This window comes from Garra rufa, chromosome 13, assembly GCF_049309525.1.
Source record: "Garra rufa chromosome 13, GarRuf1.0, whole genome shotgun sequence".
NCBI classification, from domain to species: Eukaryota; Metazoa; Chordata; class Actinopteri; order Cypriniformes; family Cyprinidae; genus Garra; species Garra rufa.
In genome coordinates this window covers 41,103,258-41,117,567 of record NC_133373.1, presented here as the reverse complement: position 1 = coordinate 41,117,567, position 14,310 = coordinate 41,103,258, and the positions used below count along the sequence as shown (strand labels likewise).

The 14,310-nt window shown below is 37.6% G+C and overlaps 1 protein-coding gene and 1 non-coding gene across 2 annotated transcripts; one reads left to right on the top strand and one right to left on the bottom strand.

Moving 5' to 3' along the window:
• Window positions 1-276: 276 nt before the first annotated feature.
• Window positions 277-359, top strand: trnal-cag (transfer RNA leucine (anticodon CAG)). Its single transcript has one exon. It is a non-coding gene; the product is annotated as a tRNA-Leu (tRNA).
• Window positions 360-2,382: 2,023 nt separating this feature from the next.
• On the bottom strand, window positions 2,383-12,107 carry tdrd15 (tudor domain containing 15). Its single transcript, XM_073852825.1, has 2 exons — window positions 12,100-12,107; window positions 2,383-7,897 (listed from the first exon to the last, which is right to left on the bottom strand). The coding sequence occupies exons 1-2, from the start codon at window positions 12,105-12,107 to the stop codon at window positions 2,383-2,385; spliced, it is 5,523 nt and encodes a 1,840-aa protein (XP_073708926.1).
• Between the last annotated feature and the right edge of the window lie 2,203 nt (window positions 12,108-14,310).

Sequence of the window (14,310 nt, the reverse complement as noted above, 5' to 3'; positions counted from 1 at the left end):
ATGTTTGAGCCGCCATGCGCCCCCTCGTGGACGATATTTTCCTACCATCTGAAACATTTAAAACCTGGTGATATGTGCCATCCAATAATTGCCAATGAGTCATCGTTACAAAAAATGCTTGAGTATGTCCTATTTAGCTAAGCACGCTATATTCCACATTGAAAAATATAACGTTAGTGAATCCAGTGATGTGTAGATGCAGATGAAATCACCAATAAATGTATCACAGTGATAGCTGTAACAGCTATAGCAGTGTGTTATAACCATGTAATTACAGTCAGGATGGCCGAGCGGTCTAAGGCGCTGCGTTCAGGTCGCAGTCTCCCCTGGAGGCGTGGGTTCGAATCCCACTTCTGACAACAACCTTTTTCTATAGCGACTTCACAACATCTGAACATGATCTTTTTTTATTTGTGTTCCAACAGAACTAGACAAATTAACATTTTTCACACACATCGTGTTAAACAGCACAATCAAACAGAGGTCAAATGTCAGTTCTTTTAATTACTAAACAAAGTTTTGCTGTTCAGAACTTAAAGCAATCATAACCAACACAGCCATCAATAAACAGACTGTATATTTCATTAGTCACATTTAAGTCTTTAGTTCTAAAACTAGATTTTTTTTTATCAAAAATAATGATATAGAGTTTCATGGTTAAAATCTAACGATTTTAAGATCTCACTGTGACTATAATGTTTGAACAATACACTGTACTCCATAAAACAAAATGCTACATTTCTACAGAACATCACAACTGAAACAAAAAATAAACTATTAAATCCAGCCATTCCAAAGCTGGACTGTTCTTTAAGTGCAATGTCGAGCATAACTCGCCAGTGTCTCTGTTCTGAAATTAAACAATTGGAAAATTAAGTTTATCTACATTCTCAATATATAGAAAGTGAATAAATTTGAATACTTACGAAGCATGGGCCTCCTCACATCACCTCACCTAAGGAAAAAAAATAAAATAAAATTATATATATATATATAATACATGACCAGTAGGTGGCACTATCACCAAACTTTAAATACTGCTCATATGAAAGTACTGTAGCAATGACACCTACTAAGCTGTTTTATTATGACAAACTACTGCAAAAATACAACCTAATTGTTTTTTTTTTTAATACAGCCAACACAGTCAACTTGACTGACAACTGTGTAGTCAGAATTAGTACTGTGATTCAGCAACTGTTGAAATGTTGAAACTGTCTGAAAATCATGTAAGCTAATTTTTCAATTAAAATGTTTTACAACAGCCTCACTACAACTCAGTTTACAGTATTTTAGATTAGAAGGAAAATAGAAGAAAAATAATTGTGTTACTGGACCAAAGAGTTCATAAACTATAAGCAGAGGTTTGTGTGTATACGTTATAATTTTTAGTACATTTTTCTGCATATCTTGGAGAATAAATTAAATATAATTTGTAATATAGTTGTCTTACACTACCAAATTGTTGTCAATTTTTTTAAATGTTTTTTAAAGAAGTTTCTTCTGCTCACCAGCCCTGGATTTATTTGATCCGAAATAAAGCAAAAACAGTCAAATTTGAAAATATTTTTAGAATTTAAAATAACTGTTTCCTATTTAAATATATTTTAAAATTAATCAAAGCTGAATTTTCAGCGTCATTACTCCAGTTTTTAGTATCACATGATCATTTAGAAATAATTCTAATATTCTGATTTGCTAATATTTAGTATAATTCTAATTATGTTCTTCTGAGCTTTCTATTCATCAACCTGAAAAAAAGTACTGAGCTGTTTTCAACAAAAAGAATAATTGCTTTTTGAGCAGCAAATCAGAATATTACATGATTTCAGAAGGATCATATGACTAGAGTAATGATGCTAAAAATTCAGCTTTCAAATCACAGGAATAAATTACATTTTATAATATATTCAAATAGAAAGTTATTTTAAAAAGTAAAAATATTTCAAAATTGTCCCATTTTTGCTGTGCTTTGGATCAAATAAATACAGGCTTGGTGGGCAAAAGAGACTTCTTTAAAAACATTAAAAATCTTACTGTTCGAAAACATTTGACTGGTAGTGTACATCTGCCTTATATATTTCAAAATAACAATAATATGCAGTACAAAATTAACATTTACATAAATTATTCAAAATAATCAATTTGTAATACTAAATTAGAACTTGAATAATAAAGGAAACTATATTAGCAAAACAAAAACTTCTGTTCTATAATTCTGTAAAATTTGTTCAAACAGAAGAAATAGTTGAAAACATTGTAACCATCTAAAAGTTACTTTAGTTTAGCATTTAACCCTTCAATTCTAATTAAGAATTGAGCAGATGTCCAAACATTTGACTGGTAGGATATGCACTGTAGATCATAAAGATTAATACGTTCTCACTCACATTGTTTGGTACCTGATGCACTAAGCGTTTCCCTCTCTACATGTCCAAGATCTTCACTCCTGTTCACAGGGTATGTGTACTGCTCCCCAACCGAATCTTGAGACGACTTTTGATCAAACACGGACTCCTTTGAAAAGAGTGTCTGAGAACATTCGGCTTTGCTTGTGCACTCAGCCATTGTGGGAAAAACATTCACACTGCTGGAGATGTCTTGTTTGGCTTCTCTATTGGGTTCTTGCTCTTGCTGAAACCTGATTCCAAGCATATTATCAATATATGTGGCATGATCAGCATCTACTAGCTCTTTTGCGAGATTTCGCTTTCCAGTGACAATGTCGACCTCCCATTGTGTCTCAGAAACATGCTGTCGGAAACGTATCTGAAGGTTGCTGTGACACATAGAGTTCTGGAAGTAAACGATGGCCTCATCAGACCAGTCCTGGCCTTTGGGTTTAACTCCTCTTAGTAGACAATGATAGGTGACTTTAGGTAATCTACTGAGCTCCTCTGGAAGTTTTTTCAGCTGGCCGACAGCTGGAGACAGAACTACATACTGCCCGTAGTCAACCAAGTTCATGAGCACCGATGTGGAATCACACTGGACGATCTCAGCCCTGCACCATTTCTTTTTTTCCACCGATTTAACCAAGCAGCTTGCACCAGGAACGAAATGAACCTCTGGTAATGCCGGCAACGCTTCGGGAAGGTTCTCAAGAATAGCAGAGACTGTATCTACAATCAAAAGCAGGTCTTCGAGAATGACATAAAATTCAGATGGGGTTGTGATTGCTGCTGCGAATCCTTTATATTCAAAGTTCATTCGGACAGGGGCCTGGAAGAAAGTCTGTGGTCGATCCAAACGGTTCTTCAGGAAGCGAGGATGCTCATCGACAACAAGCGACTTGTCAGGACTCTCCACTGACTCGACATCTTTCACTCGAAGAGCAACGCCAACAGGTGACTTTGAGGTTTCAAGGTCTTTAGCATGAGGAGAAACATTTTCCTGCAACACACTTGAATTTTTAGCCACTGAAATGCTTGTTGTACATGGTGGTTGGGAGTTAACCTTTCTCTTTCTTGTTCTCCTTCTCAAAATCTCTTTGGTTTTGATGTACGTCGGTAAGAAAGTCACTGTTTTCTTCACTTGTTTTGTTGCAGCTGTCTGACTGCTTCCAAGTTCGCTTTCGCATTGTGTATTTGTCTTAGTCTTTTGCTGGAAGGTCCTAACTTCTTTCTGAGTGTTCTTGAGTTCACATTTGCATTGTTGTGTGTATGGCTTCATGTTCTGCTGGAAGGTTTTAACCTCTTTAGCCTTGTGGGTATAAGACTCTGTTTGGTTTCTGGTCTGGGATGCTTTTTGACTCGTCAAATCTACATCTTTGCTCTGATCACCATCGTACTTCGATTCCCCATGCATGTGGCCATCCTCAACAACTTCAATCCTCACTTCCCATGAATTTTCAAGTTTTCGAATGAACTCAACCATTAAAGGCCTACCGACTGCTTCCTTGATAAAAGAGTTGTCGTTTTCAAAAGAGTAAGGTTTCGCAAGCGTGCACGGTGTGCTCAGTCTGGGTTGAGACAAAAACATATTGGTTAGCATGTGAACGTTCTTCCTGTCGACAGTTGCAATATTGCCGTAATCGATAAACTCCACTGCTAAGTGGCCACAGTGTGATACGTTGGTGACAACAGCTCTGTACAAAGCAGAGTCTTCTTCAAACTCAGCCACAATGATGTCCCCTACTTTCATTTCAGTTTCCACATTTTTCAAGTTATCCTTGAAGACAGGGCTGTTTAGTTCCTCACCCATCTGAAGGATGTTTGGTTCATCGTCTTCCATCTGGATGAAGAAGCTTCGAACAGAATTGCAATGAGAGATGAAGCCAACACCTTTAGAACCTGGTTTCATATTGTCAGCGGGAAGATCAGCAAGTTTTGGCAAGCTCTGATGAGGCGGCATCACTTTAAGAGAACAGGGCATGTTCTGCCTTTCAGCTTTTATTGGTCCTTTGCGTTCTACTTTTGGAGATTTTGTGGGTTTCGCAGTTTGCTTTTCAACCTGTTTGGTTTTACCACGTCCGCTTGCTTTGGAGTTCACTTTACTGTTTGAAACGCCAACATTCGCTACTTTACGGTGGGAATCTCGGGCAGGTTTGCTGACAGCCACATCCTGAGTTGACATGAGCTCTTTGACTTTTTCATTGACAAGCACATTTCCATCATAAAGATCACAAATAAAATGTCCATTGTTGTCCCTTGACACAAACTTGGCATGGAAGGATTTGTTGAGAATGTCAGTCTCGAGCCATGTGTTGACTTCTGGCAAATGCTCCCCCTCTGGAACATTCAAAAGACTGCATCTCAGAGCCTGCATTGGGGTCATTAATAAGTCAACTGCCGTTGAAGGAATAGGCATTACATTTGTTTTCTCCAAAATCTGCAGATCACCATAATCGACGAAGAACACACTCACATGCTGATGGGATTGAACAGGGTGTGTTAGAGCCCTGTACCACTTGCCGTCACAGATATATTTGGCCAGGCAAACATTACCACTGCAGTCCTCAGATGTCATAGCCAAGAGCTGACTTTCTTCTGCAACTCTTTCCATTAGTGTTTCAATGATCGTTGTATTCCTGTCAAGCTGGAAATAGATTTCCCAAGGACTGCAAACTTGAGTAACATGCACCAGCTCTTCGCTTCCAGAAGTTATGTTGAAAGAAGAGTAAACAAAGGAGCGAGGATGGGCTGATGAGATTAGCTGCTTTGGAGTTTGCATTTCACTTGCAACGCCTTTCTCTATAAGGCAAGTGGTGGCCTGTTGAAGAGGTGTATGGATGGTGACCACATTGAGGAGACCTTTTCCTTCCTCATAAAGTTGGGAATGAATTCTGCACACAGTGGGCAAACCCTCAGACACAAAATCTCTGAACAAATCGCATGCTTCTGCACTCCAAGAACATCCTCCAACAGGTTCAATCAGGTTCAAAGCGCATCTGAATGCTTGTTCTTGAAGTTTAGAGAACTGTGGCGCAAGAGCTTGGATGTTTTCCTTTACTTCCTGGATAGTTATGCCAAAGTCAACCAACATCATAGACAGTTTGTTGTTTTTGTCTTCTAAAATGCATGCTCTATGCCATCGGTTGTCCTGCGGAGACTTGACAGCACAACATACTGAATGCGGCTTGAATTCAATTGTGTGCGTTTGGTAAAATTCCTGCATCTCTTTCATCAACTTGTCCAGATCAACTTTTGTGCATTCATTTTGGCACCAGAAATCAGACGGAGAATTTATATGTGAGCAAATGACACGTAATTCAGATCCTGGTTTGAAATGCATTGGTTTGAAAGTGTCAGGAATGACCTTCGGTTGAGGTGTCTCAGCGCCATTCTGTTGTTCAAAGAACACATGATTGGGCCTTGAAGATGCGACGTTGAAAAAGGTCACCACATGATCAGCCTTTCTATTTTTTTTCTTGCTCTGAGTATTTCCATTTTCTTTACATGGCATCTCCACTTTAATAGATGCTAATGCCGGGTTGTATCTCCAATCCAGGGCCATTTTTGCTGTTGTCAAGATGGTTGCGATGCTAGTGTTATTTTCAGCTCCTCTCTCAAAAAGATCAACAACATATTTGCCATTTTTCCTGTGTATGACATGAACCGTTAATGTTTTGTCTGAAGTGACTTGCCGAAAGAAGTTGGATGCTGTTGTTGTCCAGATGTCCTCAACTGGAGCAACGTGTGCTAAAGCACATTTCAGAGCAAATTCTGGCTGATTGGCAAACTTTCTGGGGAGCTTCTTAATTAACATGCTTGGCACCTTTTCAGTATTCCCGAAGTCAATGAAAAACACCTCAGCTCCTTTTTCCAAATTGTCTACTATAAGCGCCCTGTAGTAATGCATGTCTTTTTCGTACATTGCACAGCAAAGTGCACCAGGCACTGGGTCTTCAAAAACCTCATCCTTCAACTGTAGTTTGCTGAAGTAATCATTGATTTCTTCAGTCATGTTTTCAAAATCAGGATTTTGTTCTTTTGTCCTTATCCAGAAATGTTTTGGACTCCGGACATGCACCACATAACCCTCAAAAATTGAACCGCTAGATATTCCTTCGCCAGGAACTGTATCAGAAGTCTGGACTGTTTTCATTTCTGTTGCATATGTCTTTGCAAGGACATTGTGGGGAAAGTTACACTTGCTGTCGAAAACTTCACTTTCAAGCAGTTGGACTTCAGCTTGCTCTTCTGAGTGCTTCTCAGCAGTGCTCAGTGTGACAAAATAGACATTCTGATCTTTGCAAAAGTCATAGATTTCAACCTCCAAAGCCTTCTCCAGCAATCCGGTCTTGAGAAGCTCTAGTTGTTGGTTTTTAATGGCCTCATCTTGTTCTTCCAAGCATGAAAGTGAACATGGGAATGCCATGATTGGTATTGAGAGGAATTCTGATGGTAGCTGAAGGATGTTTTCAACCTTCACCGATTCACAATAGCCACTGTCGACAAACACAACTCGGACCTGAGAGTTGAAAGGGAGGCATTGCACAAATCCTCTGTGCCATTTTTCATCCTTCCCTTTGACTGCACATAGCAAGCCAAGATTTTCAAGAGGTTTACTGCTTAGGGATCCACTCCCTGATTCACATGCAAGTGCCAATTTGTTTGACATTTCTTGTAGGTCCTTGCTCATGGATGACAGTCGACAGTAGAATAATTGAGGGTTCACAGCTGCGGCTACAACGACTCTTGCTTTTTGACCAACTTTCAGCTTTGGGCCATTAAGTGAGAGAATCTCTTCAAAGCCTAGCAGGCTTGAGGATTTCAAGCAACATTCTTGCTCTATTTGCTTTTCAATCAAGAGATCTGGGACAGATTCATTGCTTTGTGGAATTGGTTCCTCAATAAGCATCTCAACTAGTAGCAAAAATGTACTTGTGTCTACATGTCTCCCAAGCCTCAATTTTAACAGGTCACAATTAATGTCTGGAACCTCAAGTATGAGGACGTGGTACGGCAGACGGGTGTGGATATATCCTTTAATCTGACTGCCTATCAGGGAAGAGAAATAACTCTCTGTCAGACTGTCCCATCTGTTTTGGACTGGCAGTATATTGGCAAAGAATCCGCAGACAATCTTTGGTGGGAGCATAAGCAGTGTGTCAGATATAGAGGATAAATGGCTGGGCCCAACAATCAACACATCTCCATGGTCGAGCAAAAAGACTTGGAACAAATCCTTCTTGATGTTTTGGACCCGTCCTCTGAACCAGCGGCCAGACACGGCATCTTCTACCAGACAAAGCTCTCCGACTTGAACAGAAACTTTCGATTTCACTGCATTTTGAATTTCAACTTGAAGGATGTTGTAGTCCAGTTCACAGATGGTCATATATTGGCCCTGAAAGTGTACCAGTGTGTCCTCAGGACTGCAGTCAATGTGAGTCAACTTCAGCTCCACAGGCCACAAAACACAAGGAGCAGGGAGCTTTGACTCCTCTTTAGCCCTAAAATGCAAAAAATCTTGTTACACTCCTTGTCAGTGTTACTGAAACATAAAACATGCACTTTTAATCTGTAACCAGGTAGATGACAGATGTCTGTTTTCATAAAATTGCAATGGTGCTATTAAAATGCCATCCTGGTATGGGCATTTGGATATATGGCGAGGGCAATTAAAGTCAATTTAAGAAAAGATAAATACAAATAAATTTTAAGCATTACTGTCACAAATTACGCAAAATAGGGGAAGTGAATATATGAGGAGCTCTTTTCCAAAACGCTATAAATCCATTTTAATAGTTTTCAGGAAAATTACATATTTTGCCTAGACCAGGGGTCACCACACTCGGTCCTGGAGGGCCGGTGTCCCTACAGAATTTAGCTTCAACCCTAATCAAACACACCTGAACCAGCTAATCAAGGTCTTAACAGGTATACTTGAAACTTCCAGGCAGCTGCGTTGAGGCAAGTTGGAGTTAAACTCTGCAGGACACCGGCCCTCCAGGATCAAGTTTGGTGACCCTTGGCCTAGACCCATATATTTTGTTAATATTCAATTTATCCTGTTAAAATGGTCTGTTGGCATGTTAATCATGTTAAACAATGATTGTTAAATGAAACAACAATATTGTCGATCATACATTCAAAGTTTATATTTATTTTTTCAAAACGCTACAAATGTTTTTCCAAAACATTGCTCGTTTGCAACATATGGCATAAGGGACTCATACTATAAATTAATATAAATCTTTATTTTTAATGTCAGTCTTTTCATTTGTTTAGATTTTCAGACGCTGCCTTTCCACTTGTGTTATGTCCAGGAGAAGTATGGTCCTGTCCTTGTAAACCTTGTTTGGTCTTTCATAAAACTGGCTAAATTTATCATCAGGTCGTCTGGTGACAGCTTTTAGTTTGCGTGTTTTAGTCTGAAAAATCTGGGGTTGCGTTTCATTGTAAATGGACAAAAACAGAATTTTGAAAACGATAGCGTGGCAGTCCACATTCTCTCTGCGTATCCTTGACGACCATGTAAACATTCACATCATACTTGTTGCTGCCTGTACCCATAGATATGTATAAGTAGACTCTCCTTTCGACCGCTCCAAGCATGTCCTTTATCTAAACAATAGGGAATCTACCTATACACGCTACTCGCTAATGGAGACGAGGATCCTTTTCATTTTAAAACGCCGTTTTAAAACGAAAACGCACTAGTAAACAGGGCTTGAGTGACGGACCTTCTTTTTTGTTGTTTTTCTTGTGATTTTCTTTGTCCAGTCTGCGTTTTCTAACCGCTGGTGCAGGTATCACTGCCTCATCCAGGCCATCAAAATTGTTAATCGAGTTTAAAGCACTCATTTAGAAGACTGAACACAAACATCTCTCACTTCAGAGCGCCGCCATGTTAGATTGCGTCGAACGCTCGCCAAATTCTGATTGGTCGAGAGGATATATCGCATTTAGATTAAAAACAGGTTTGGCGCTTATAGCGTTTTGGAAAGAAACTGCATCTTGCAGTACATTTTAGACAAGGAAATACAGCGATTTGGCATGAAACATTTATGGAGCAGTGAATAGGTTCAGTACACTGCAAAATGGCATAATTAACCGTTTTTTTTTTTTTTTTTTTGACGTTTATCGCGTTTTGGGAAAGAGCTCTTCATATATAAATCATACAAACTTGCCCACTTGCAATTTATTTTAAAAGATAAAAAAAGACTGTTTTGTTACCTGAATGATCCACAGCTTTGTTTTTTGTTTAGTGATAGTTGTTCTCACAATTTCTTTGTTTGTTTGTTTTTTTAGCATTTTTGTGTATTCGAACCCTTTCCAACAATGACTGTATGATTCTGAGATCAATCTTTTCACATTAAGGACAACTGAGAAACTCATATGCAACTATCACCGAAGGTTCAAACACTCACTGATGCTTCAGAAGGAAAAACGGTGCATTTAAGAGCTGGGGGTGTAAACATTTGAACAGAATAAAGATGTGTACATTTTTCTTATTTTGCCTAAATTTCATATTTTTCTCATTGAGTACTGTCATTCAGAAACTACAGAGGATACAAAATAAGCTAAATTTACCCTGATCTTCAAATTCAAAATGTTTTCACCCCTGGTTCTTAATGCATCATGTTTTCTTCCGGCGCACCAGTGAGCGTTTGAATCTTCTGTAGTTGCACATGAGTCCCTCAGTTGTCCTCAGTGTGAAAAAATGGGTCCCAAAATCATAGTCATTGTTAGAAAGGGTTCAAATACACAAAAACGCTGAAAACACAAAGAATTTGTGGGACATGACGTGGGCAGTTTAACTGTTCAGGACAAACAAGGGATTCAGGAACAATTATCACTAAACAAAAAGCTGGATCATTCATTTATCAACACGGTATTAAGAATCAAGTGTATGTAAACTTTTGAACAGGGTCATTTTTATAAGTTCAACTATTATTTTCTCTTGTGGACTATATGTAAATGTCTTTTATGTGAAATATCTTATTCAGGCAAGTACTAAATAAAAGATAACATGCATTTTGCATGATCCCTCTTATTTTGGTAAAATAATTAACATTTTGCAGATTCTGCAAGGTGTACGTAGACTTTTGACCTCAACTGTATATCACATGCTAACAAATTATAATGACTGTTTAATAATTCCTGTATTAGAGGCAGAGAGCAATTACTGTCCTGCATTTTCATTAGAAGAAAGACTTTTACAAAGTGGAAGAATAAAATCAGGCATAGATTTGTACTATGCTGGAATATGTTTAAAGTTATGGTAATGCTTAATTCAGCTGCATGTGTACAGCAAATACAACAATAAGACAACTAAAATAAGAAATCAGTGAAGAAATCAAAATTTCATTAAAAAGTCATAAGCAGTGTGAAAAGGTTTGGTAGGCCTTAAAAAACAGCACAGTCTGGTCACATTTGTTTGAATGAAAACATAATGCAAAGCCAATATTTTATTGGCAGGGCACTGCACACATACAGAAGCTTGGTTATCAATAATCTGAATTATTTTTAATTGTTTTGTGAGCATCACAATGTTATGTTAGCTTCACACAGTCATAAAACCCATCTGTTCAAATACAGATATACTGCTTTAAAATAACAAGACTCATATCAGGCTGCATTTGATTAAACTCTTAATTTTAAAATTCGCATCAATATTTACAGTACAATAAAGCCAGTTTAACTACTGAATTCTAGTAACAGATAAAAAAGTACAGTGTCTTTGTAGGGAAACACTGCATAGCAAATAACTTAATCACTCCAAATACTAAGCAAATTGACTAACAAATACAGTAAGTGTACACAAATAATTGATTGTGCTTTCTACCTTTTAGATTTCACCTGCTGTCAGAGAGTGAAATTCAGTCTGTCTGCTGTTTTTGTTTTATGCAGGTTTTAGCATAATTTCACAAAACTAAAGTCAGACTATTCTGTTTTTGCTTCAAATGTTGAAATCATACAATCAAATTTAAATAAAAAATGCTCATGCTATATGCGTTTCATCTTTGTTTGTACTGTGATTAAAATTCAGTGGTTGTTTTTTTGGTTCATTATTAAATATGTTTAGTTGTTGTAGTAGTAGAAACTGCAAGAACAGTTTCATGGCCAGGAAAAAATATTTAGGGATGGTACATTTTCTCAAGTCAAAATTAGTTTTAGGCTCTGCTTGCAAGTGTAGAAATTAAGACAAAAGTATTGTAATTCTCCTACTGTGGAATAAAGTAAAATAATATACCTGTGAAATACCATTTATTTTACCTAATAATTTATTTTACATTGCAATTATTTTACAATATATGGCTGTTACTGTCATAGGAATAATAATATAAAATTATTATTATATTATTCTAATTAGTTTGGCTTCCAAATTCACCAGTGCGAGTGTAATTTAGAATAAGACACTGAGATTTTTTTTCTTTGTTTAGTTTGCGGACTGAACCTGTTTTGGAGTTCTTAAATTTGAACTGTTAAAGAGATGAATTTAACTTTAAAATGTACTAAATTTTCTCCTGTCTCACAAAATCCTCTGGGAAACACTATATACATATTTTGCATGTTAAGATAGCACAGCAACGTCAAATCACAGCATTTGATTTTAAAAACTACATAGATATAGCTATGCACATGACAGAATGTTCAAGAAACATCAGTTATATAACACTCAAATCCTCCAAATAAGTCAAAGCATTACCTCTCCATTTGACTCCAAAGAATATGAATCCAATCTAACCATGCAGTCGTGGTAAATGTTAAGGCACTGAGCACGTCTGCCACAGTTTGGGATGATGGAGGTCAACACACTAATAAAACAGCATTACACAATGTATACAAGTTAATATATGGACCGAAGCACCAGCATATTATTGTAGACTAGATGTCAACTTCACATTCTTTATATCTTAATTTAGAAAACTAGTTAAACGGTAAACATTGTACATAGTATTTGGAATTTCCTCGTTTGTGAACGATTTAATCGGTATCTCCGAATGAGACTAAAGGCGACCTGTCGAATCTCTCGACTTGGCAGATTTTACACTCCAGGTGTAGTTTCTGCGACGTTTTTTTTACAAACACCGAAGCCATTAAAGTATTATATACCTGCAATGTGGTCATGTTGTCTGTAGAATGTATAAATTTTGTTGTTTGTTTTCACCTTCGCGCCTGATAAGATTCTCCGCCGAAGCATCATGTTTTCGGGAGATTACGCGGTAGTTGGCACGTGGAAGATGAACGCTGAGTTTGTTGGCCAATAAAGATTCATCTACATACTTTTTTTTTTTATTATTGCGAAAATGTACATAACAAGACAGGGATAAAAACATAAGGCACAACCATCATTAATACTGTAAATAATCAACAAAAATATTATACTTAACAACATTATAGCAAAAATAAGGGAAAAGATGAAAAAAAACATACACAAAGAGCAAGAATCAACAGAGAAATATCAAATAAAATATGTTACAATAATAAATATTTGGAGATAGAGAGGCAAAGAGTTTCAGACTTTCGATTTAGATTTTTAAAATACTTAAAACTCTGAAACATTTTTATAAACTCACAAAGAAACACATTAAAGGAGGGCTTACATTTTTTCAATTTACATACTATACATGAATATGATATTTACCCAACAATAAAACATTTCATCAGTGTTTGTGAGACCGAAGCTAGTTGTCACACAGGTAGGTTGTTTGTATTTCAGTAACTTTTATAGGTTTTTAATCATTTGTCCAATACAAATGTTTGTTTTCTAAAGCAGGATCATTTTATACCGCAAAAATCATAGGCTATTTTTGATTCTCTTGGGTGGACTAGTAAACATAATAAAAGCACACCAGCATCAGGCTTATAGTTAAATCGAATTGAGCCTAAAAATATTTTTAAAAAGTCCTATTTAAAAAAAAAAAAAAAGTATTTTATTTTATTTTAGCTAGTTGCAAGGCATCATTTAGTTTAAATTGATGTAGGCCCAAAATTACTAAAAGTAAAACATATATACATATACATATTTAAAAGAAAAAAATTTGATTAAAAAAAATAATAAGGTTGTCACGTAGCTGTTCACTATGTCATCATTTAACTCTTGCACTACACATCATGGACTTCATTCCCCACAAGCCACTGCACTAATCACTGCATTCACCTGGCCCTTGTTTCTCACTGCACTGATTAGTTCTCACAGCTGCACCTCATCACACTGACTGCATTTAAGCTTCTCACACACACAGCCACTGGGCGAAGTCTTATTGTTCCGTATGGTCTGTATTTCCGAGCGTTTCTTTCCGAGTTTGTTTTCCCTGTGTTTTGATTCCTGGACTCCTTCCCATGTTTGATTCTTGCTGCCAGCCCCGACCTTTCTGCCTGTTTTTGACGACGATTTCTGCCTGCCATGGATGATGGTTGCCTGATGATTTTTTTCCGTGGAGGACTCTTAGAGCCTTTGGCTTCACTGATGCCCACGTTTGAACCTGGCTGGACTCTACAAACTTACGTGGACATCAGTGAAGCCAAAGGCTCTAAGAGTCCTCCACGGAAAAAAATCATCAGGCAACCATCATCCATAGTAGACTGATTAGCCAATTCGATGAAGTCCATCGCATACTCCTCAATAGTCCGCTCACCCTGCTTGAGACGCATGATCTGTACAGTGGTGTTCGTGCTGGAACCGGATGACACCATAAAGCCGCTGGATCCTTGTGAGTGGCGAAGTCCTCTGTCACAAGGAGGGTCAGAGACGTGCGGATCCATTTGCAGCATTTATTTCAAACACAAAACAAACAAACACAAAGGGGCAGGCAGAAATCGTCGTCAAAAACAGGCAGAAAGGTCGGGGCTGGCAGTAAGAATCAAACACGGGAAGGAGTCCAGGAATCAAAACACAGGGAAAACAAACTCTGAA